At 55.5% G+C, this 24,163-nt stretch overlaps 2 protein-coding genes and 1 long non-coding RNA gene across 12 annotated transcripts in view; 1 reads left to right on the top strand and 2 right to left on the bottom strand.

Annotated features, from left to right (window-relative positions):
* Positions 1-2,495: 2,495 nt before the first annotated feature.
* On the bottom strand, positions 2,496-14,083 carry ORAI2 (ORAI calcium release-activated calcium modulator 2). 9 transcript variants are annotated; one of them, XM_078074438.1, is made up of 4 exons: positions 13,944-14,038; positions 11,169-11,341; positions 10,435-10,672; positions 2,496-5,556 (listed from the first exon to the last, which is right to left on the bottom strand). In XM_078074438.1, exons 3-4 carry the CDS (start codon positions 10,657-10,659, stop codon positions 5,017-5,019), a joined length of 765 nt encoding a protein of 254 aa, XP_077930564.1. In that variant the 5' UTR covers positions 10,660-10,672; positions 11,169-11,341; positions 13,944-14,038; the 3' UTR covers positions 2,496-5,016. The 9 variants fall into 9 exon arrangements, with proteins under 9 accessions (XP_077930564.1, XP_077930563.1, XP_077930562.1 ...); XM_078074437.1 differs by having other exon boundaries at positions 11,175-11,341; XM_078074436.1 differs by having other exon boundaries at positions 10,435-10,722; positions 13,944-14,037.
* Positions 14,084-14,157: 74 nt separating this feature from the next.
* On the top strand, positions 14,158-23,382 carry LOC118523034 (uncharacterized). 2 transcript variants are annotated; one of them, XR_004910890.2, is made up of 4 exons: positions 14,158-14,328; positions 14,453-14,581; positions 17,599-18,103; positions 22,521-23,382. It is a non-coding gene; the product is annotated as an uncharacterized LOC118523034 (long non-coding RNA). The 2 variants fall into 2 exon arrangements; XR_004910891.2 differs by having other exon boundaries at positions 14,159-14,328; positions 14,456-14,581.
* PRKRIP1 (PRKR interacting protein 1) overlaps positions 21,671-24,163 on the bottom strand; it is a 27,528-nt gene continuing 25,035 nt past the window's right edge. The window contains exon 6 of the mRNA XM_036072443.2: positions 21,671-22,958. Coding sequence (XP_035928336.1) covers positions 22,861-22,958 — 98 coding nt within the window. The 3' untranslated portion in view covers positions 21,671-22,860. The remainder of the gene's footprint in view (positions 22,959-24,163) is intronic.

Below are 24,163 nucleotides of genomic sequence, written 5' to 3'. Positions count from 1 at the left end.
ACCGTCTCTGCGTCAGGCTCTGCCTGGGTCAGGCTCGACCCCCGGGGGCTGCGGGGGGCAGTGAGGACGGGGGAATCTCCGGAGAGTCTGGTCCCACCTCCCTCCCTGCCCCATGCTGTGAGCAAGTAGGGGGACTGCTGACACGTGCTGTATGGGGTGCTCACCTGGATGGCGGCCAGCCCTCTTCTACGCCTAAGACCAAATATGCTCACCAGCCACATGCTCAGAGCCAAGCCTTGGCACCAGGGCTCCATCAGAGCCCAGAAACGTTCATGGTCCGCACTGGTCTTCAGTCATTTTAGAACCTTCTGTGAGCTGTCAGGTTGGGAGGGGGGCAGTCACTGACCACCACGCACTGTCTCTGAAGTGGCATCACTCTGGAGACCCATGGAGGGGCCTCTGGGTTTCTAGTGGCTGAACTGAGCCCAGCTGCACAGCGGGTGGCTCCCTGAGTCAGCTCACTTGGAGCAGGAGGGTGGAGGACGGCTTCCTTCCACAGTTGTGACCCTCGCGGACCCTGCTCTCAGTCCCTCCCTGGGCGTTCGGATGTAAGCCTGGCTGGAGCTCCAGCCATCCTGTTGCATGTGAACAGCTCAGTGGGCTCGCAAGCCTGGTGGTCTGCTTCCCGGGGGCCTGTGGGAGCCTCTGCCCTGACAGGCTGGGCCTCAGAGCACCCCGTGTGTAGGGCCCGCAGGATGCTCTGCCGACATGTCCATGTGGGAAATGCTGCACCCCCAGACCTGTGGTCTTGGGAGAGCCACTCAGCAAAGAAGCCCTTTGCCCCCAGAATCACCCAGTGCTTGCCAGACATTTGACAGTGGGCCCTTCCTACAGCCCTGCAGAGGGCCCCTCGGGACACGCTCCATGCCATGGTCCATACGGTTCCCGGAGCACACCTCGGGACATGCTGCATCATCCTCACGGCCAAGTTGGTGACCCTAAGTTGGGTTTGTCCTTGCAGCTACAACATGAAGAGTCAGGTTCAGTGTGCCCACCTCTGCATCCACTGCTTGTGTCACCACCCGGGATGGGGCTGGGAGAGGGCCAGGCTGGGGGGCTCAGCCACCGGCTGAGGGGTACGATGGCTGCTCAACCCTGTATTTGAGGTGCTGTTACTGCGTTCGCACGCTCCGCGTCAACACCAGACGTACGCCGTGCGGACCGTTCTGTCCCGATGCTCCGGCGGCCTCCGACTACAAGGAGCGATGGGCCTTACGGGAACGTACTAACACGGAAGCCTCCACTCTGAGGCTGGCTTCCTGCACCATCCTCTTCCAGTCAGTCAGGGAGAGCGCAGCCGATAGCCTGTCCTGCTTTGAGAGATGTTAAGGAAACTCAGGCCCATTTATTTGTTTGGACCTGGAAGCAGGGAGGCCCAGGCTGGTCCCAACGGGCAGGAGGATGTGGAGCTCAGTCTGAGAAGCATCCTCTGGGTTATTCCTGTTGCGATGCATGTGGAACCTGTCTATACTGTGTCCCCAGTAACTATGGGGGGGGGGCGCAGACATCAGGGGTGGAAAGAGGGGTCAGCAGGTTCTAAATGGGCCTAGCAAGGAATCTCGGCTCAGTCCTGTGCCCCTCACCCTATGGCCCCCACCCAGGCTTCTGTGGACCCTACCTCTCCACCTTCTGGGGGCATGTGAGTCAAGACTGAGCCTTCTGTGAGTTGGCTGCACTCACTGGGGAGTGGTCTGTGCAGTGGGCTTGCTGGACCCGAGCTTTGTGCAGAACTCAGCCCTCCTTTAGACCCGGGGGCCTGGGAAGTCCTCCTCCCCGGCTGCAGAGGCAGGTGGGCCCCCGCTGGATTGGCAGAACTTGTCCATGTTTGCACACCTGACTCCTAGGAGCCTCTAAGTTGAAGTGCCTGCAAGTTAAAAATAATAGAAGGCAGACAGTCCTTTCCTAGACGGGCCTCAGTGAGTAACAGTTACAAAACAGAACGTCTGGGAGCTTCTCGTGAGTGTCACTAGGATGTGGGAGGGATTCCCTGTCCTAACACCAGAGCCACAGGTACCTGGGATGGAGAAGGCGCCACCGAAGGACCAGAGCTTCAGTGGCTCCTCACCTGGAGGGTATGGATGGGGACCTTCAAGCTAGCCCTGGTCGGGTGGGCTCTGTTGGCGCTCAGCCCCCTGCGGGGCTATCCTTTCCTGTGTTTCTGGAAAGGGGGAGCCCCGCTGGGGAAGGGAAGGGAGGCAGCAGGCAGAGACGCCCAGTTCTCTTGGGGCCCCACCTGGAGGGAGCCTCCCAGCACGTCTGGGTCTGAGCACCCTGCCTGCCCATTCCAGAAGAGTCACCCCCTCGCCTGGGAAGCCTGTTAAGACACGAGGCCCGTGACGAGCAATTCAGAAGAGGCAGGAGGGACTTCAGGAGAAGTGGTCTGCCCTCCGGGAGGCAGCAAACACCGGGGAAGCGCCAGGGGCTCCCGCCCGTCACCTCCGGCCACCCTGTCACCTCTGGCCACTGCGCTCCGCCAAGAGCAGAGAGGGCACATCACGGATTTACTTGTTTATTCAGTTCAATCCCGGGCAACTGTTTGAAAAACCCACACACAGGACAGGGGTTGCGTTCACCATCTGTGATCTCCGGTGTCATGCACAACGAGTTAATCAGCGCGCGACAGCCCTGGTGCACTCAGACTCATGCCTCACCAGACTTTCCTAGAAGACACCAGAATACACTCTGCCCTCACAGTTTCTAAAATAGAATCACTTGAGTTTTGCAACTTCTGGCCAGGTACTAAATGGAGACCGTGCTCCACTTTGGAAAGCGCCTCGGCGTATCTGCGGACACTCGGGTCGTGAGCACCGGGAAGGCCCCGCTTAGAGGAAACTAGGGCGAGCCCTCGCTGGCTCCGGGTGGCGGGCACGGAGGCTCACCCAGAGCGGCCGCGGCGCCTGGAACACTTCACAGCCAGGTTAAACCTCCAGAAACTGCCTTTCCAGCTCGGCAGCTGTCCTCCCCCTCCCCCACCTGCCCCGCTGAGTTGTGTCTGCAGCTCCAAATAGCAGCCACTCCTCCTTCTCCCCCAAAGCCCTGGGGCTGCCCTGAGACTCCCCACCTGGCCACCCATCCCCAGACCCATGGTCCTCTCTGTTCCACAGAAATTCCGCTTGTCCCATGCCTCTGGGAGCTGGGAGAAGACTCTAGATGAAAGAGACCAAGAATTCTTCAATCAGCCTTAAGAACACGGGATGTGGTGTCTTTGCTACCCACGTGGCGCTGTCACGAGTCACCCAGCGGCCAGTCCGAGGCGGAGCGGACATTAACAACTGGCCCCCCGCCAGCACTGGGGGGCGCTTTCCAGTCCGGGGGGCTCGGCACGTCTGGCGCACTTGGGGCAGGGGCACCAGATGGCCCGGGGAAGTGAGGCCAGCACAGCCCCCTCCGAAGCCTCAGGCTCGAGGAAGGGCCTGCTGTCTGCTCCCAGCTGTGGGGAAGAGCCAGCCCGTCCCGCCCCCGCCAGGACACGGAGAGGCCGTCTTTCAGTGACGCTGACACAAAGCAAATACATACGAAGCCAGACAAGCCTTCTCGACAAAGCTCCAGGAGAGGAGAGACACGCACTGGAGAGCAAGCAAGCAATGACAGCTCTGCAGAAAGCCAGGACCGCGCCCCATGGAAGGCTCTCGTCTGGCTCCACGGAACCCGATGTCCAGGCTCCCATAATGTCCCGACTTACAACGGCGACTCCCGGTGCGCCTCCCAGACAGCCCCGCGGCATTGTGGTTACGTGTTAAGGTTTCTGTCCTCAACAGTGCGTCACATCCCCAGCAGCCACAGCTAGGCCAGCCAGGGTTTCTTGGCAGAGGCACCCCAGACCCCAGAGAGAGAGTAAGCTGGCCACAGGGACGCCATCAGAGCAGGACGTCCGAGGACAGAAACGAGAAAGGCTCCCTCTCGAGGCTGCCGCTGGCCGATGTGGTCAACATGGGTTTTAAAAGCAGCTCGGGATGCGGCATGCTTGCCCCTAAGCTGAGCCGTAGGATGTATGTGCGTGGCTGTGGAAATGTGTGAGCTGGGCCCCTGCGTGTGGCCGAGAGGATTGGGGGTCTCGCCCTCCCTGCAGCTGCTACTCCACAGGACTTGCATTTGGCCAGGTCAGGCCAACGGGCCTTGTCTGGACAGAAAGTCCCCCAGGCCGCGCCCTCCCGCCTCCTGGGGTCACAGGCAGCAGGGAGACAAGAAGCACGCTCTGCTTTCTGGGCAAGTACCTTTGGCAGCCATAGCCTGGAGGGGCAGCCGGTGTGGGCTCAGAGGCCATTTTGTAGCCCAAAGATTGAGGCCTCTGGACTGTAGGCCCTTTCCCCAACCTGGTGGCTTTGCTGCGTCGTGACCAGGGCTCCAGGCTGGCTAGGAATAGAGAACTTGAGCCCAGTGTGCCCCAGAGTACACCCTCGCCCCCTCCATCCCACACGGGACGCCCATAGACGTGCCTCCCTAGCCCTGCCAGACCTCCATCCTTGGAAGTCTTCCCCAGGGCCAGACCAGTCCGATGCCTGGCTGAGCACCCACCACGCCTGCTGAGCAGACCTGGGACCCCGGCTCCTGCCTCTCCCCCGTCAGCCCGGCCACCTAATCCCCCCAGGGCAGGGGAGGGAAGCACCAGGCCAAGCTGTGGGCCTGCACCCCATCTAGTCACAGAGGGGGGCACGTTGAGACCCACTTCAGGTGTCACGGGGCCATCCCTCCTCTGAAACCCTCAGCCCTCCCCCGCCGGCTGCCGGCTCCCCGTCGCTGAGATTGCCCGGGATGCCTGGGGGCTGCTCGGAGCCCCCTCTCCTGCCGCAGGAAATCCCCAGGCCCCAGGACTCAGGCTTTTTTTTTGGTCGCAGCTCTTTGAGCAACAGAGTCTCTCTTTTTACTACAGATTTCCAATTTCTGCGGGAGGACCACCCAGCCAGGTTTTCCAGCGTGAAGACGGGGGGTAAGACTTTGGTCTCGAACCACACGGCAGTGTCAGGGCGGCCTCGCCGGCAGCCCACCTCCGTGCTGTGCCCCCGGGGCGCCGCGCCCTCACACCACCTGCAGGCTGCGCTCGTGCCCGTCCAGCTGCACCTTGAGCTTGTGCAGCTCCTCGATCTCGCGGTTGTGCCGCTCGGTTTTGTGGCGCACCAGGGAGCGGTAGAAGTGGATGGTGAAGACCACGAAGATGAGGCCCACAGGCACCATGATGATGGTGGACACGAGGGCGGCCTGCCAGCCCGTGTGGCCGCCGGGGCCGGGCGGGGGGCCGGGCTGGTGGCGCGCATCCACGGGCAGGAACTTGATCCAGCAGAGCAGCACCACCTCGGCCAGGAAGAGCAGGATGCCCAGCACGGTGGAGAAGCCCCAGGCCAGCTCGATGTAGGGGTGCATGCGCTCGTGCGGCGACTCGCTGATGGAGTTGAGGTTGTGGATGTTGCTCACGGCCTCCACGTTGGGCAGGATGCACGTGCTGATGAGCAGGGCGAAGAGGTGCACGGCCACCAGCACCGTGGTGCAGGCGCTGAAGGCGATGAGCAGCGGCCGGGGGTACTGGTACTGCGTCTCGAGCTGCACCTCCACCATGGCCACCTGCGGGGCAGAGCGCGCGGGGCTGGGTCGGGGCGCCCCCCGGCCTGGGCCCGCGAAGGGCAGGGGGCGCCCGCCTCGCCATTCCCACACTTCAGCCTCTCCTGTTTTCTGAGCAGCTAAGGAACATCTCACTGAGGAAGGATCTCGAAGGATTCAAGCACAGGGAGGGGAATGGAGGGCCTCATCCCCACCCCCACCCCCACCCGGGGGGCCTTCCCGGAGCCAACACAGGGGGTTCCTGGGGTGCCAGGCTTTGAGCCAGGACAGAGGCCACACTTCCCGGGAACCTGTGGGCTTGGCTTAGCCACCAAACAACTGCTGTTTTTCAAAAAAATAAAAAAAATGGGGTGCCTGGGTGGCTCAGTTCGTTAAGCAGCTGCCTTCGGCTCAGGTCATGATCCCAAGGTGCTGGGATCGAGCCCCACATCGGGCTCCCGGCTCAGCGGGGGGCCTGCTTCTCCCTCTCCTGCTGCTCCCCCTGCTTGTGCTCTCTTGCTGTCAAATAAATAAACAAAATCTACAAAATACTTTAAAAAAATAAAAAACTAACCTTTCAAAGGGTAACAAGAGAAAAGTAGTAACCGGGGGCTCCTGGTGGCCCCCAGACTCAGAGCCGCCCACCTGGACAGCCTCACGCAGACCGCAGGGTGCATCTGGCAGAGGAGTCCAGCCGAGACGCCCCAGGGAGAAGCCCGCATGGAACGGTGACAGGAATGAGGGCAGAGGTGAGGGGGGGCTGGGGGGGGCTGGGCTGCGCAGGGAGCTGAGTCATCACCCACAGTCACACGGAGACAAGGCCAATAGGGAAGGCCTGAAATGGATAAATCTAGAAACAGTAGTCTGGAGAAAGTTACTCAGAAAGGAGGGGCCTGCAGGCGCTGCGGCTGTGCGGGGCCAGGGCTGCTTCCCAGCCTCCAGGCGCTCCTTCCTTTGTAAGCTGCGAGCACGTACTAACCTCGACAAAAACTGTTTTTATTATTTTTTAACTGAAAAAATTTTTTAACTCACGCCCCCGAGATCAAGAGTCACATGCTCTACTGACTGAGCCAGCCAGGCGCCCCCCAAACTAGTTTTAAATAAAAGAAAAAGGGGCGCCTGGGTGGCACAGTCGGTTAAGCATCCGACTCTTGGTTTCGGCTCAGGTGGTAATCTCAGGGTCCTGAGATCGAGCCGCGCATCCAGGCTCCACACTCAGGGGAGTCTGCTTGAGATTCTCCCTCTCCCTCCGCTCTTCCCCCCAACGCATGTGAGCGCGTGTGTTCTCTCACAAATAAATAAATAAATCTTCAAAAATAAATAAATAAGGGGCGCCTGGGTGGCTCAGTCATTAAGCGTCTGCCTTCGGCTCGGGTCATGATACCAGGGTCCTGGGATCGAGCCCCACATCGGGCTCCCTGCTCGGCGGGGAGCCTGCTTCTCCCTCTCCCACTCCCCCTGCTTGTGCTCCCTCTCTCACTGTGTCTCTCTCTGTCAAATAAATAAATAAAATCTTAAAATAAATAAATAAATATCGATAGATCAATGGATGGATCCACAGTGGGACCCAGAAGCCCCAGCCTATCTCTGTGGTAGCGAAGGTCTACGGCCAGCAAGGCAGGACCTGCTCAGCACAAGGCTAAAGGTAGCATTCAAACTACAGACTAGGAAACGTTCTCCTGCCTTACTTTCCCCAGGGCGGAACCCAGTCCGCAGAATGGCTCAAATGGCTCCCGCCTGTGGCCCGGCTCCCATCCCTTCCCCCAGGGGACGGTTTAGTCCAGGCCCGGCAAGGACTCCGGGGCTCACCACCTTCTCCCAGGTACCCAGAGGTAAGAAACCAGACCAGTCAAGGAAAGGGGAGGGAAGGCAGAAAGAAGCCAGAGGAAGGCTATTCTACCCACTGTGTTTGCTTCCTAGATCTAAGCCATCCCGTTTTTAAAATTTTACAAGAAAGATTTCACAACTTGTAGCAACTACCGCCTCCTAGAATGAGAGACTCATCCTCTCAGCAGAGATGGAACATTCGGTAGGTAAAAAGAAGATCCGGCAGTCCTGGTGGACCACAGCTGAACAGAAACTCGGCAGTGATCACTGCTCCATACAGTCGCCATACCATACGAGTTGAAGGATGGTCTTTTCTCAGTGCTCCCGTGGCCTGGGCAGGCTCTTGTTACCACAAAGGACATGGTTCAACAAAAGGAGGTTGTAAACCACAGAGGGCGCTGAGGTGAGAAACAAAGATAAGTAAAAGGCCTACAGTAAGAAAGTTTTGTTCAGCCTCCAGGAGAGAAAGGGCCAAAAGGCCATTTTTCAATGTGTTTATGCAAAGGTTTTATGAGGGGGCCTCGGATCACTGGTTCTGTGTGTTTGCAGAAGGATAAACATAAAGAAACAGGCTCCAGGCTGGGCGTAAATGCTTGTTGTTGGACAAAAGAACAGCTTTGCAATTCTAATTAGGGGATACATAACATGAAGGGAGAGACTCCACCCAGCAAACTGTCTGTCTTCCTTTGCGCTTATCCCTGCCCCTCAGTCGGCCACGGTGTCTGCGTGCGTCTGCCTTCTCCCGCGCTGAGCCACCGTCTGATGAATCATGACTGGTCTACCAGCAGCGTGTTACTCTGGTCAAGTGGGCACGCTGCTGCTCTCCCTACCCCTGCTCTCTGCGCCACGCTCTTTCTACTGCTTTACAGTCCCCCCCCGCCCCCCTTACGGTGGAATCTCTGGTGCGTATTAGGCTGTAGCAGCCTCCCCGAGAGGAACCTCCTAGAAGGCAAAGCGAGGGCACTGTACAGCTGCTGAAATGTATCCCAGACTGCGTAAGGGAGCACGTGCAGGTAGAGGAGACACTCCGTAAATGCTGAAGAAAGGAATTCTTACTGGCAAGGGTGACCGCCATCGCCAAGCTAGGGATGGACGGCACCCTGTGGGGCACATCCGGGCCCTCCCATGCCTGTCTCTCTGTGGTCACTATTTTCATCTAAGACCACTTCATGCCCCTGCAGGCTGCCACTCGATCTCACACTAGTCCTCCAGAAACCACTCTTTGTTTTATAACCTGATGAACAGCGCCCATTTTCCAATTTTAAATGAGTAGTTTTGGAGGCTTCAATGTGGGTGAGCCCTTTTGTGGGCTGCGGAAAGAGTGAAGCTTCTCTAAGTCTGCAGATCCTAGTGTTTGGAAGGCCAGGGTCTAAACAGACACTGCAGACAGGAACTGACTTCTGAGACCCGGGCCCCCCACACAAAGGAAACCGGCATACTGCACCAGGTCACGCGATACTCCTCACGGTTTTTCCAGAGTCACAAAAATAATAATAAGAGCAGGCCAGACAAACCTAATGCAATCCTATAATTCCGTGGTGGAGAGAAAACAAGCTCTCATTTTCATAGTGACGTTTATACTTCTCACACATACCCTTCAAATTAAGCTCGAGAAAGCATTCTGTCTTTTGTGTGTGACGGAAACCACAAGAAGAAAATCACTATAAGCCCAAGTTGTGCCCCATATGATTGTACCCTTTTGAAGTTATGTTAAAAATAAGTAAATCAATACCACGCAACACTGAACTAAAGCCTTTGCTTTAAACTACAGATCCAAACCCAAACTTACTGCCTCTAAGCTTGGTGACCTCTGTCACACCCAGACTACGCAGGCTCTCGGTTTTCCAAGGGTGGCCTGTACCAATGAGCGAGCAAGCCCCTGCCACGGGACTGGCCACAGTGGCTCACTCTGACAACTTATTTTCTGTACTGCCGATGTGACAACGGAGGCTCTGGGCTTTGGAAAAATAACAATTGTTTTTTACATTAAAGGAAAAAATGGGGGCGCCTGGGTGGCTCAGTCGGTTGGGCATCTGCCTTAGGCTCAGGTCATGATCCTGGGGTCCTGGGATTGAGCCCTACGTCGGGCTCCCTGCTCAGTGGGGAGCCTGCTTCTCCCTCTCCCTCTGCTTGTGCTGTCTCTCTCTCAAATAAATAAATAAAATCTTAAAAAAAAAAGAAAAAAATTATTTCCACTCAAGAGGACCTCTGAGCATACAACAGAGAAAGAGGGGTGGTCACTCTGAATCCTAGCATCTTCACCCTCTGGGACAATTCCCTGAAGGGATGTGGGTCAGGGGCCTTGGAGTCAACAGGTGACACGGCCCTTCTCAGGGCACGTGGTTCCGCCCAAGACCAACTCTTGTCCTGGGGAAGGACTCAGAGGAAAGCTGCAGCCTGCCTGGCAGCCAGGAGTCAGGCTAGAGGCTCTGCTACGTCACCAAGAGGCCACATCTGGGGGGGGGGGGCAATCTGCGTCCCAAGCTGGGTTAACCTGAGCAAAGCCCCATCAATCCCAGTCCCGCTCAAATCCTTCAGATTTCCACTCTTGGGTGGTGCTCGGGATGAGGCAGATATGGTACTTTCCCCCCTGTACACTGAAGCTGTTTCAATTGCTCTTGACTTCCCTGCCAAGTAACTGCTTTGTGGGAATGTCAGAAGGGGGCTTTCTGGGACACCTGGGTGGCTCAGTCGTTAGGTGTCTGCCCTCGGCTCGGGTCATGGTCCCAGGGTCCTGGGATCGAGTCCCACATCGGGCTCCTTGCTCAGCGGGGAGTCTGCTTCTCCCTCTGCCTCTCCCCCCTGCTCATTCTCTCTCAAATAAATAAATAAATAAAATCTTAAAAAAAAAAAAAAAGAAGGGGACTTTCTGTGGCCTCTGCATCCCCCAGACAACCCCTCCAGTTGACGGAGCAGGCCCCTCAGAGAAGCTGAGACGTGGGGAGACTTCCTAAGGGTCTGTCCTGACCGCCAGTAGGGCCCAGAGGGAGCGCTTTGCTCCCTGAAGTGTCACAGGATCTCGACAGCAGAAGCCTGCTTTGCAGGCCGAGGGCCCCGCCACGTGTCTGCACTCACCATGGCGAAGCCCGAGAGGAGGGCAGAGGTCCGGCTGGAGGCCTTCAGCTTGGCTCTGCTCAGGTAGAGCTTCCTCCAGGACAGGGCCTGCACGGAGTGGTGGTTGGAGGTGACCAGCTCCAGGTAGCTGCGGCGGACCCAGTCTCGGTAATCCATGCCCTTGTGGCCCGGTTCAGAGCAGGCAGGAGTGGAGGGGTCCACAGGCACGTTGAGCTCGGCACTCATGGTGGGAGCCAGGCTGGGGGCAGGAGAGAGACACTCTCAGGCATCCCAGAGGGTTCCCGAGACCTGGAAAAGCCAGAAGCCAGGCAAGTGAACCTTCTCTGGGACCTGTTGTCACCAGGTGTAGTGCTGAGTGTGGGGCCCCGATCCCTACACAGGATTGTGGGGACCCTCTGTTGGGGAGGAGGGTCAGGAGTGCATTTCCAGGAACCCCCCCGCCCCCGCCCCCGCCAGCACCATTGTGCCTCCACAAAGCTAATGATCCAGCCTTCCATCCCTAATTCAGAAAGGCTCCAAGCAACTGTGGCTTGTGGGTGAATGGAACTCTAAGGTTAGCCAAAAGCCCTAAGAAATCCTCCAATTTGTTTCCATCTTCAAGGAGTAGGGAGCTACAGCATGTATAAAGATCCTAGGACCTAGTCACTAAGCCCGGGTTTGCTCCCAGAGTGTGATCCTGAACATGACATCTGAACTTTCTGACCCTGTGCATCTTCCAATGGGGACATCCTTACCCTTACCCTTACAGGGCTCGGAAACAAAATGACGGAACCGAAGACTCAAAACCGCTTTTCAATGCCCAGGCGCCAACCACGAAAAACACATTTCCAAGCTGGGGCTCATTTCTCAAATCCAACTTGAATTTTAATCGGCGCAGTTCACCTCCAGAAATACTTGGTTTCTGGAACTAAAGGAAAGCCACATCCAGGCTCTGATGGAAACCGTGAGCAAAAGGAAAAACTGAATCCACCGACACGAGCACCTTCCACAGAGCAATGGAGGCCAGAGGTGTCTGCAGTCCTCCCAGGTAGGTATCTGGTTTGACAATAACACGGCATGAAGATCAGAAGGGCCAATCTGTCAAGATTTGTGAATTTAAACCCAAATCTCCACTAATCCAAATAGGGGATTGGCGGTCTCATGCAGCCCAAGGGGCCGGCCCATGCAGCAGCACGCCGGGCTCGGCTCTAATTAATCTGTAGGGCAGACTTCAAGGGCACAGGCACCTCACAGCTCCCTTGGCATCAGATATTAACTTGTACGTTCAGGCCCGCATAGGCCCCACCAAAAGCCTACTTAAGGCTATTAAGAACAGATCAGTGTTCCTAGGTCCCAGGGAGCATGGCTGGGGGGGTCGGGGTGGGGGCTGTTTACCAGGGTCAGTGGCTGTGGGAACTTGCCAAATTGGATCTATCCACGTCAATCTCTAAAAGGGTTCTGTGGGAAGGTCCTGGAGGTGGGGAGGAGCTCTCTCTTTTGGGGTGCCTTCCTCCCTGTTCTCTGCCAGGCTGCAGAAGTGTAGCTTTTACTGGCCAACAGGACCCTGGGGAACAGTTCTGTGCACTTCTATTTCTGCCAGGGGATACCAATTACTAGGTCATTTCTAGGAACGTCGATGTGAGAGCCATGGTCACTCTGCCCCTCGCCCACGTCTGCAGCCAGCGGCGCTGCTTTCGAGCACTTCCATCACCGGAACGTCCCTTCCCGCGGGGAGAATCCAGAGAAACACCGCTAACTAATCCATCAGTTAGCTCCAAATAATTGAGAATGGCATCATTTGAAAATGCACTTTTCCTCTTTTCTTCTCCCATGCGTCACAGAAGTGAGCCAACAGGTATGAGGAGGACAGCATACGGCCCTGTGGATGGGTGAAAGGCACAACAACCTTTGCCCCCTCAGAGTATCCATCCTCTAAACTCCATCCAATGGATGCTTACTGGGCTCTAAGGTCAGGCTGCATTTGATACTTAGGCATCAAAGATGGAAGTGGTGAGGATCCTGTGAGTTCCTTCTACCCAGTGGGGAAGCAGAATTAGGGGGTGATTCTCACCCAGGGAGCTAACTGCTGCTTTAGTGGAGGGGGTGTGAGGGCCAAGGGAGCAGAGGAGGGGCTAGGCTGCATCGGCCTTGGGGAGCAGGTCCCTACTGGGGAGCAAGAACGTGAGTAGTGAAGGCAGCACTGGCAGAGGGGCCCTCCCTCATGGATGAGATGCTGCCCGCATGGGAGGGTTCTGAGAGGCAAGGGGACACGGCAGGAAGGCTGGCTGCAGAAGGGGTCAGGGAAATGTGGGGGGAAGGCTGGATACGGGGGGTGTGTGGAACCGGAGGCAGCCCAGGCAGTAGGACCGGAGGCGCCAGGCTGCAGGCACTCTGAAGGAACTAGTAAGGGGAGCAGCTTGGGGTCGGTCTGGTCTGGGTGCCCACTGAAATGGCTGGCTGACCGGGAGGGGCAGGAGGGCCTGGGGGCTTCCAAAGGGGTACAGGCATGTGTGGTCTGAAGAAGGGGGAAGCCCAGGGGCCATCCATGGGCATGGGCTGGGCTCGAGTTGTAAAGTGGAGATGGAGGGCTTTGTGGGCAGTGAGGGCGGACAGTGGCCTCTGGGTAGGGCCCAGGCAGCCTCAGCCCTGCACATGTCCTCAGGGTGGCAGGGAGTGGAAGGAAGGGCGGGGTGTGCATCTGCTTGGAGCCAGGTCTTGAGGCAGGCCTGTGGGTCCTGGAGATAGGCCACTTCCTGCTCAGGGAGCAGCCTGGACTGGATTCATATCCATCCTAACCATCCCAGCCCCAATGTCCTACCTTGTGCCAGGCTTCCTCCCTCTACCCCAGGGGGAGAGGCAGAGTCTGGTCCTCACACTCCCGGATGGGGCAGGGGGTGGGGTGGGGCAAGATGGAACCAGACATTTGTCAGGTGGCAGAGGCTCCAAAAGGTACTCTCCTGGCTAAACTTTGCAGGCGATTTTTGTTGTTTTTTTTTTAAAAAAATATAAGGGTTAATCAGAGAAAAAAAGCTCTTGTAGAATAACGATGACTCTCTAAAGATGAGCTATTCTCCTTGGCAGGCCTGTCTGATCCAGGGGGTGGGTCTGGGGTTTGCCTGTCTTAACTTCCTTTAAACATCTGGGGCATGAGCAATGGCGAGTCTGTTTCTGACTCGGTCTCTGTCACACCCGCGGGGGGGGGGCGCAGCCCCCATAGGGCTTTCCCAGAGTCGTCCACCTGCATCTCTGTCCCTTCCCCTAGGGAAGCCTCAGGAGCCGCAGGACCCGCATTCGGCCCCCGTCCCCGACCTCCCTCCGAGCCTTCTCAGCGCCGCACCCCGCCCGAGGATCTCATGGGGTTGGGGCCACCTGGCCACCCTCCAACCCCGAAGCCACCCCATCCCAAGCCTGCCCGGGAGAAAGCCCATCCCCTCCCCCCGCCGAGTCTCCCGGTGCAATTCCGGTTGGTCCCCCAGCAGGGCGGGGTACCCCCACACACACCCCGCCAACCCCCCACGGCGAGCACTCACCGAGCTGTTCTGCCTGCCCGCCCGGCTCCGCTCCGGCTAGGGCTTGCGGCAGGCGGCGTGGCCGTGTTGCCCTGTGGCCCCGAGGCCCGGCCGGGGCGCTGAGCACGGCCCCCTCCCTCCTTCCGTGCGTCCTGCAGGGTAACCCCCCCAGCCCCGCCCCCGCCGGCTGCCCCGCCCCCGCGGGCTACCGCAGCCGCTGCCGAGGCAACGGCGCGCCGCCGTCACGTGGTTGGCCCATGGGGGCGCCACGGGCCACGTGACTTGGCAGGCCGGGAGCGGAGGGAAAGGGGGGGGACTCGCTACCCCTCCTGGGGGACCCCCGCGGCGTGGACCCACTAGTCAGGACCACCCGGGCCGGAAGCCGGGGAGCGGAAACCGGCAAAAGGTGCGCATCTCTCCCGTTCCCCGGGCGCGCCGTGGGCTACAGTGAACACGGGTCGGCTCGGCGGCGAAGGGGGCCGGAAGCCTGGGCATCCCTCGCTCTCACCACCCCCTTCCTTCTCCCTCAGCAGCGCTGGCGAACGATGCGGCTGCACTTTCTCTGGTCCCTGGGTCTGGACAACAGGTCCAGGGCAGGGTGAGCCCTGCTCGACCTGTGTGTGGGTCTGACTACCCGAAGAGAGCACGGAGTCCCCAGGGTGAGCCCCAAAGGATGCCCAGGCTTGGCCATGGGCCGTGTGGAGGGGTGGGGAGAGGGAACAGGTATCCCATTGTCAGCCGACAGGGCCGGCGGGGTGAGGTGGCTAGAGTGGGGAAAGGGGCACCGTTTGGGAAGGGTTCCGGCAGCCACACCCGTTTGCCAGGGTGGACCGTGGCGCTGCGCACAGCACGCAGGAACTGGTCAGGTGGTCGCCCGGACTGTAGCCGACCACCGCCCCCCCCCCCACCCGCCCCCAGGCCCAGCCAGACACACGGGGTTCTAACCCGGGTGCAGCTCGCCTGGCCCCTGATGGGCGTCCGCTGAGCTGTTCTACTAAGCTATTCAAACAGAACATTCTTTTCAGGAAGTGCATACGAATAATTAACCAAGAGGCGAGATGGGTTCATATCAAGCCCCTGTGCCAAACGGCCCCTCACAGTCCTTCCTGCGTGCCCTACATAGGATTTTTCCATCTGTCACAACACTTTCCAACAGTGACACATTTATCCAAATGAAAGAAAAATTCCACTCATGTCAACCAGTCCAAGTTTTCTGACAACTGTAAGAAGAGAAATGAACGGATGTCAGGCCAAATCCATTTCTCTCTCAAGACGTATTTTAGAGGCCAATGCTGAGAGCCAGAATGACACCTTTTAAATTCAGGAAGACACTTAAAAACAGACCACAGCCTAGGAAAATCCCAGGGTCTGATTACTGACCCTCCGCCCAACACACATGCACACACATTACAGATGGCTATAGGAAAGGGGATCATTTGAATTTCAGGGGGTGGAACCCTCAAAAACCAACAGCTCTTTGTAAAATGATCTGGAAAACAGGAAGAAGAAACGCTTTGTAAACTAGAGTCATTGCATCATAGATGACCATTCTTTCCACAACAGAGTCACTTGCTTAAATTTTCACCCTTGGAGTCTGACTGCACATCCTTTAGAAAGCTTCCGGTACCAGTGATGGCGCTCCCACCCCCTAGCACACCTACCCAGCATTCCCAGACAGAAGCAAAACCTAAGTCATCACCACCAGTGCTTTTCTGAGCCAGTTTCCTAACCGAACACAGAAAATGGCTTTCTCCCCAGCCCCTAGATTAAGGAAGGTGCCAGCACCATGCTGAACAGAGAGGAACAGTTAGAATACTAATAGTTGGAAGGCCCCTCAGGTGCACCGCTACCCAGAGGAGGAGGGTCAGGGCAAGGCCCATGGGTGCCAGCCATGCAGCTGGCACACCCAGGGGAGAGTCTGGGCTGTGATTTCCCGAGTAGTTTGGCCACGGCAAGTTGCTCCTTCTCCTCGGGTCTCAGCTTGAAAAAGACCAAGTCTCTGAGGCACATCCCAGGAGCTGATCACGTTCTGGTCTTCCCCATCAATGCACACCCTCATTCCATGAGGACCGCGGCCCCTGCTTTCCTCTTCCCTGGGTCTTCTCATCCGGATGGCTGCTCAGCTGCTCTGGGCAATGTATCCAGTCCCTTGACAGTTCTTTTTTCTTTTTTTTTTTTTTTTTAAAGATTATTTATTTATTTATTTGACAGAGAGAGACACAGCGAGAGAGGGAACAGAAGCAGGGGGAGTGGGAGAGGGAGAAGCAGGCTTCCAGCTGAGCAGAGAGCCCGATGCGGGGCTCGATCCCAGGACCCTGGGATCATGACCTGAGCCGAAGGCAGGCGCTTAACGACTGAGCCACCCAGGCGCCCCGTCCCTTGACAGTTCTGTCCCCTTGGCCATTGACTCCCATGGTTAGGCCTTGTCACTACCCTTTAGATCTTAAGTTCACACCTCCCACTTCCTGACCCTTTCTCACCCAGTTAGCCTGTACCACCTTGCTTCCTAGCCTGTGCTGATACCAGCTCCCCGCCCCCCTCCCTTCCCACTCAGCCTGACCCCTTCTGACCTCTCCTGCCACCACCTTCCCCCACTTCTCGCCACACTTCTCAAGAGAGCTGTCATCACCACTTCCTTCCCGGCCCTCTGCAGCCCACTGCCACTGTGATGTGAACTCCAGGACAGATTTCAGCTGTGCCTTCCTCCCTTCTAGAAACAACTCTCTCCTTCTTCTGGTGCCCTCACCTCTTTTTTTTTTTTTAAGATTTTTTTATTTATTTGACAGAGACACAGTGAGAGAGGGAACACAAGCAGGGGAAGTGCGGGAGGGAGAAGCAGGCTTCCCGCTGAGCAAGGAGCCCGATGCGGGGCTTGATCCCAGGACCCTGGGACCATGACCCGGGCTGAAGGCAGACGCTTAACGACTGAGCCACCCAGGCGCCCCGTTCTCACCTTTTTAACCTGTGCAGGCTCCCCCTCTGCTGTCCCCTAGGATGTGGGTGTTTCCCCACTTCCCTCCCGACAGGTCCCACCCACTCCCCTTGTTTCGAGGAGCCTGTTGACTCCAAATGGTCACCTCCAGCCCAGATCACCCCCAGCCTGGCAGGGCATGACCCAAGGCCCCCCCTCACCCCCACCCCCGCCACGCTTACAGCTGAATACCTCCTCTTTCCTCACCTGCCTGCCCTACCTCCTGGGTCACCTGTCTCAAGGAGTTCCACCAGCCACCCAGCTGGTGACATTACAGATCTGCTGTCATTCCTGATTCCTCCCGTCCCCATCCAGTCCTGGGAACTCTCCCGTTTCTCCCTGGTCCCACTGGTCTCACACTAATTCAGGCCCTCATCACCTCTGCTCTGCATTCCTGCAAAAGCCTTCCACCTGTCCCCTTCCCATCTACTCGCCACACTGTGAAGTGGAAAAATTCCTGTCTCTCCAGCCCCCTCCAACCCTTCAGTTTTCCCTGTGGCCTGAGATCAACTCCAGTCCCCTTAACCTAGTGACTCAGGCCATGACAGGGCATCTACTACTAATCTCTACTCGGCTTGCTTTCTTAAAACTGCTGTGAGCTACCTAGGAGCTCAGTTCAGTCCTGCCCGCATCCCGGAGGCCTGGGTCACATGCCACCCTGTGGTACGCGCCACTGCACTGACCTTTCTCGTCTGTGTCTATCAGATCTGGAGATCCTTCAAGCCAAGGCCTACATCTCGCTCACCATCATCCCCACTGCTGAGCCAAGTACACTTAGGAATCCTTCAGATTAAGCTTTTGGTCCTGTTCAACAAACATTTGCTATATTCTGTGGAGTAAGAAAACTGAAAACTGCCTCAGGACCTGCCCCACGATGTTCTCTTTATAGAAATATATTAAAATATGGCAACTCTAGCTCACTTGAGTCAAGTATGTGCCGAACAGTAGACATAAACGAGCTTCCACAGGGGAGGAGAACGCGCACCTGTTTCTGGAAACACTGCCGAAGGGAACGGTGCTCTCCCCACTCTCCTTCCAGGCAGCCTGGAGACGGACTGAGTTATATTCCTATTTGCGAAAGTCAACAAAACGTTACTCATCTAACTCAACTGAATAACTGGCTTTTTCCAAAAGATACATGTCGGAAAAAAAGAAAGGAAACTTGAAGTAGTAACAGTCCTCGACAGGTTCCAAACCAGTGTTTCTGAAGGTATGGGAGGGGGCGCCTGCGGCAGAAGCTGCAGGGGCGGGGCGGGGTGGGGCGGGGGGGGGGGGGTGTCTGAAATGCCTGAGCTGCGAGGAGTCGGCCTCCAGGCCGGGCCGGGCAGTCTGGATGTCTGAAGTGGGCTCTACTGTTGCCTGGGGCATCACATCCGCGTCTCCAGCACACACAACTGTGTGCACCTGCTCAGGCTCTTCCTGCCACAGAGGCCGTTTTTCAGGTATGAACAACTTCCCTGCTCGCTTTCAGGCACTGAGATTTGCTCAGTCACCTCACGGGACATCACTGAGCACCTGTGATGTCCCAGGCCCTGTACTGGCACTAGAGGTAGAGCAAAGAACAGGACAGGCAGTTCCTCGCTCTCTGGCGGCGCTCAGAATTGAGTGCGGGATGTGAGGGCTGCTGGTGTGGCAGGGGGCTGCTGACCAGTAAACAAGGGATGGATGCTAGGAAGACAAGGCAACAGAACAGGGTGGGTGGAAAGCCGAGGCCTGACGGCACAGGAAGGGGCAGAGCAGGAGTGAGGGGAGTGGGGCACCGACCCAGGCTGAGGCAGAGGCTCCAAAGGGAAGATGAAGCCACAAACTCCGAAGACAGCAGTCAGGGTGGTATTTAAAGCCACAGGTCAGATTAAGATCTCCTGGGGCCTGAGTGTTGACCATAAAAGGCAGTGCACTGGGTCACCCTAACATTTAGGATTTGAGCAGAGAAGCAAGCCAGGGAAAGGCGGAAAGAAAGGCAGGAGGCAGTACTGTCGGGGTGCTAGGGGTTTTGGCTTCTAAATGACAGATGCCCCCGGGGGCTGGATGTGGCAACACTGAAGGCTTTCAGTGGCATGATGGGGATGAAAACTTGGGAGAGGTGGAAGCAGAGAACTCTCCGGAAGCTGGGCTGAGAAGGGAGGAGATAAATGGGGTGGTGGTCTGCAGGAGAGCCTGGAGCCGGGGCTTTGCTGCTGTTGCTCATGGAACTGCTTGTGGTTGGGGGGGGCGGGGCGTGCACCAGGCACTGTACCTGGAGGGCAAGCCGGGCTGGGGGATGGTGGTGGGGCATGAGGACTCGGCCTGAACCTCTGCTTTCCCTCTGCTCTGGGAGACGGTTACCCACTGTGGGGGAGGGCCAAGAAAGGACACCTTTTAGAAATGCACCTTTTAGATGGTGGGAGATGAACACAGTAGGGAAGACGTAAAGGACAGGTGGGGAGTGCTGGTTCCCTCCCATGTGACTTCTCTGGTCCTACATTCAAAGTGGGACTGCGGAGTTCAGCTCCTGATCCCCCAGGTGAGATAAAGTACTGTTCGCACAGGGAAGACAGCAGGGAGGCACAATCCTTGCTTTAGGAAACGCCACTCTCCAGAAGGCCAGGCTTGCTCATGCACGTTCCCTCACTCTCCGAACACGCACTGGTGCTCATTATTCATAGTAGTTATGTTCCCTAAAGTCACTGTGGACGCTGAGTGTTGATTAGTGAATAGTGAACCACTGCTGCTTGGGGAAACAGGGGTGTTTCTGTTCCCCCCCCACCCGTCACATCAACCACCTGGCTGGCGCAGTTGGGGAAGCATGTGACTTTTTTTTTTTTTTTTTTTAAAGTTTATTCTATTTTACTGGGAGGGGCGGCAGAGGGAGAGGGAGAATCTCAAGCAGGCTCTGCGCCAGGGGCTCAATCCCACAACCCTGAGATCATGACCTCAGCTGAAATCCAGAGTCAGAAGCTTAACCGACTGTCTGAGCCACCCAGGCGCCCTGAGCGTGTGACCCTTGATCTAGGGGTTATGAGTTCAAGTCCCATGCTGGGTGTAGAGATCACTTAAAATAAAACCTTAAGAAATAAAAATTAAAAAATAAATAAATAAATAACACTTGCATTAATATGTATTGATTCATTAAAGACGAAGTTGCAGCCAAGGGCACTGTAACTCATGCCTGAACAAAGCTTATCTAAGGCACATCCGGCTTTCTTGTGTTTAGGACACTAGACAGTACTTCGAGTACTATGCTTCAGGGCCATTTAAAAAATGGCAAAATCATCAAGGAAAAGCAAGAAATGCAAAAAAACTGCCATTAAATGGACACGTTTGAGCTGGACAGGAAGGCAGAGCACTGCCTTGTTTGAACTCAGCTGGAAACACCGCATTAGGCAACTTGAATTTTATACCAGTCTGTGCATGTCTGCAAATGACCACAAAAGCACCATGAGTACTCATCTTGGGGTTAGAAGTGTTAGTGAACAGGTGGATTCACGAACACAGGACTTGTGAACAATAAGGGGCAACTATATTTAAAACTATTATATACCTTATTATACGTGCACACATGCACACGCACCAGGAGCTTATTGAAGGAGCAGCCTTCAGCCTACGGCTCTGGCACCGAGAGAGCTGCACCGGGCCTCCCTCCCAGCGGGTCTGGGTCACACACAGCTTCTCCCCGGAGGAGCACAGCACTATGGTGCAGGGAATGGTGGATTCTGGGAGTCACACTGCTGGGGTTCAAATCCCAGCTCTACCACTTACTTGCTGGGTGACCTGGGCAAGTTTCCAGACCTCTCTGTGTTTATAAATCTCGTTTGGTAAACCTATAAGGGACATCTAATCGAAGGACAGAGTATTCTAATACAAGTAACTTTGGCTGGCACAGGGCTGTCTCATGAAGTGCTCAACAGAAGTGTGGGGAGCGAGTAACTGAATGAAGTAAATCAGAATTCTTATAACGTGAGGCTTCCTGAGACAACCAAGTTATGCACACCTTTGTGGATCAAGTCCTGATTTTCCCCACCCACAAGCCAATTAACGAGGGCATTACTCAATGATTTTCTCCCCATCATGGCTTTTTTTGGGGGGGGAGGGGGGTCTCTGTATCTCCCACTCCCTTCTCAATGATGACACCTAACTGTTCCCTTTTCTCAAACAACAATACCCTGAAGACCATCATTCAACCTAAGGTATTGACAGCCCCTTAAAAATTGCCAGAAATTGCTAGACATTTCCTACCTAAACATCCTCTTCTGAAAACCTAGTAAACGTGTAGAACATAAACCTCCAGCCTGGCATCCTGTTATCTGTTCTGGCATTTGCCCCCTCATTCCAACACATGTCTGCTTGGTGTCATTAATAAGCTCTTGGCCAGATGTACCAGAGGCAGCGTCAGAACTGGATACCCAGGGGGCACCTGGGTGGCTCAGTCGGTCAAGTGTCTGACTTCGGCTCAGGTCATGATCTCAGGGGTCCTGGGATCGGGCCCCACTTTGGGATCTGTGCTCAGTGGGGAGTCCGCTTGTCCCTCTCCCTCTGCCATTTGTGTTCTTTCTCTCAAATAAAATCTTTAAAAAAAGAACTGGAATACCTAGGTCTTCAGACTCCAAGTTCTAGCACCGCCGACAGCCTCCAGGGCAAGAGAACACCCACAAGATGCAGGCTGCAGATTCAAAGCAAGAGTTGTGACACACATCTTGTGGAGAGATTAGGAAACCAACAGTACAAAGATAGTAGAACAAAAAATAAACACAAAACTAACCAGCCAGTCCCTGACGAGAGAAACACAGGTTCCAAAATGTACAGCCACGGGTGTGCTAATTTATTAGGGCTGAATTTTCCATTTCAGTTTCCTGGGAAAGAAAAATTCCTGTGGCTTGAATTGTTTAAAGGACAGAAGTGATCACAGATGTCGCCTGGCTCAGGGTGGGGGCCAGGAAAATCCATACTGCAAAAATGAAAAACAAGTAAAATGTTTCTTAGTTTCCCTTCGCTCAAAACCACTATTTCCTTAATTCTATCAAACTCCATAAAAGGCACAAAATGCACTTAGAAACTTGGAACTGGAGATAAATAGCCCCAAAAGTGAGCAAAGGCTCCAATTCAAACCATCTCTGTCCTTCCCACTGGCCAGAGAAACCGCCCCGGCTCACCTGGCACCTGGTTCAGATCCCCTACTGCAGGTCGAAAATGCGGCTTTTGGCCAATTCACTCCCTCCCTTCGGGTTGGGCCAGGACTCCCCACACTCTGCTCTGGTCCAGAAGAGCTGGGATTCTCTGCTTATTTTTCTGAAAGCTTTCTTCACACCCCAAGTTGCCCTTCCTATGACTCGGCTTCCTGGCTGAGCCCCACATCTCCCTGTGCACATGCTCGGGGCTTCTCAATTCACACTTGGGGGCTGGGGGCTGCTGGGCAACAGCATGTATCATGGGGTACAGTCTGTCCCTGAACGGGAGGAAGTGGGGGTCCTGCACCATGCAGTGCGGGCTGGCCCCAGAGCCAGGGCCATTTCCTTCAGCAAGCCTGGAAACAGGCCCACTCCTGTCACATTGCTTCCGAGCCTTCCCTACAGCTTCGGAACAACATTACACAGGTCTGAACAAAACCTAAAGTGTTTCTGTTCTTTACTAAATAAACATTTCTTTCACAGAAACCAGTCCAAACTCATCACTGTCCAAACAGAAGAACAGGCAACCAGGGGCAGAAGGTAATACGTGTTCGCTATCAGTGGGAACCTGAATGAACTCTGCTCGGCGGTGCCCCAAGTGTCCAAGACCCGGTCCTCTCTGTCCCACAGGCATGGAGGCCTGCCCACAGGCGGGGTCATCAACGGTCAGGATGGGTTCCCACTTGCTTCTCTCCAGCAAGGCGCTGGGAGGGGAACTGAGTTGAAACAGAGCCTCCTTTTCCCTCGGGTTGTGTGGAGGGTTTCCTGAGGCCCTCGTCACAGAACGGGCCAGGCTCCAGACAGCCCACCAGAGCAAACACTGTCATCGCCCCATGATGAAGCTGGGCTGCTCCTCCTCCTCCTCTGTTCCAGACGCTTCCTCAGAGCTACTGGATGGCTGCTCCTGGGACTGACTGGATCCTGTAATCACATGACATCTGATTAGAGACATACAAATTCACCCAGAGAACCAAGAGACACTTTAAAAATGGAGGAGCACTGAGGAGAGATTATGAACAGTGCAGAGGTTAGGGGCACCAACTCCCCACGCCGCGCGGTCAAAAATCCACATATAATTTTTATTTTTTTTATTATTTATTTATTTATTTATTTTGATTTTTTAATTTATTTGACAGAGATAGTGAGAGCAGAAACACAAGCAGGGGGAGTGGGAGAGGGAGAAGCAGGCTTCCCGCAGGGCAGGGAGCCCGATGCTGGGCTTGATTCCAGGACCCTGGGACTATGACCTGAGCCGAAGGCAGACGCTTAACGACTGAGCCACCCAGGCGCCCCATTTTTTTTTTTTTTAATTTCAAAGTAGGCTCCATGCCCAGCGTGGCTTGAACTCATGATCCTGAGATCAAGACCTGAGCTGAGATCAAGTTGGATGCTTAACCAACTGAGCCACCTCGGCGCCCGTTCATGTCTAACTCCTGACTCGCCCAAAATGGAACTACTAATAGCCTACTGTTGACCAGAAGCCTTACCCATTACATAAACAGTCCATTAACACATTTTCTATGTAATATGTATTGCATAGTGCATTCCTACAATAAAGTACGCTTGAAAAAAAGTAAGCCAGATAGAAGAAAATGTTATTAAGAAAATCAGGAAAATACATTTACAGTGCTGTACTGTAAAAAAAAATCCACATATATGCAGACCCACGCAGTTCAAACCCATGTTGTCTAAGGGTCGGCTGTAGCTGTGCCCACACAGCACGAGGAGCCAGAGGAGGTCCTCACGTCCATCAGTCCCTAAAGGGTGGGTCACAGAACTGATCTACCACTGCTGGCAGCTGAATCTCATCTTTGTGAAGGTCCGACAGCATCCATAAAGGGAGCCCAACACCCCATCAATTGGGCCTCACTGCTTTTTATTTTATTTTTTTAAATATTTATTTATTTGACAGAGCCAGCGAGAGAGCAAGCACACAATCAGGGACAGTAGCAGAGAGAAGCGGACTCCCCGCTGAGCAGGGAGCCCAATGCAAGACTCGATCCCAGTACCCTGGGATCATGACCTGAGCTGAAGGCAGACGCTTAACTGACTGAGCCACCCAGGCGCCCCCCTCACTGCTTTTTAGATGCTGCCCCCCCCACGTGTATCACTGTCACCACGGCAGG

Source organism: Halichoerus grypus, chromosome 6 (assembly GCF_964656455.1).
Source record: "Halichoerus grypus chromosome 6, mHalGry1.hap1.1, whole genome shotgun sequence".
NCBI classification, from domain to species: domain Eukaryota; kingdom Metazoa; phylum Chordata; class Mammalia; order Carnivora; family Phocidae; genus Halichoerus; species Halichoerus grypus.
The sequence above is the reverse complement of the archived record's forward strand: the minus strand, read 5'-3'. Positions and strand labels throughout refer to the sequence as shown.

Excerpts from the sequence above, each read along its gene's own strand:
- ORAI2 (XM_036072436.2), bottom strand. The coding sequence starts at position 10,659 with ATGAGTGCCGAGCTCAACGTGCCTGTGGACCCCTCCACTCCTGCCTGC. Across the intron at positions 5,557-10,434 it reads TCCTCTCGGGCTTCGCCATG|GTGGCCATGGTGGAGGTGCA; the intron begins GTGAGTGCAGAC and ends TCTGCCCCGCAG.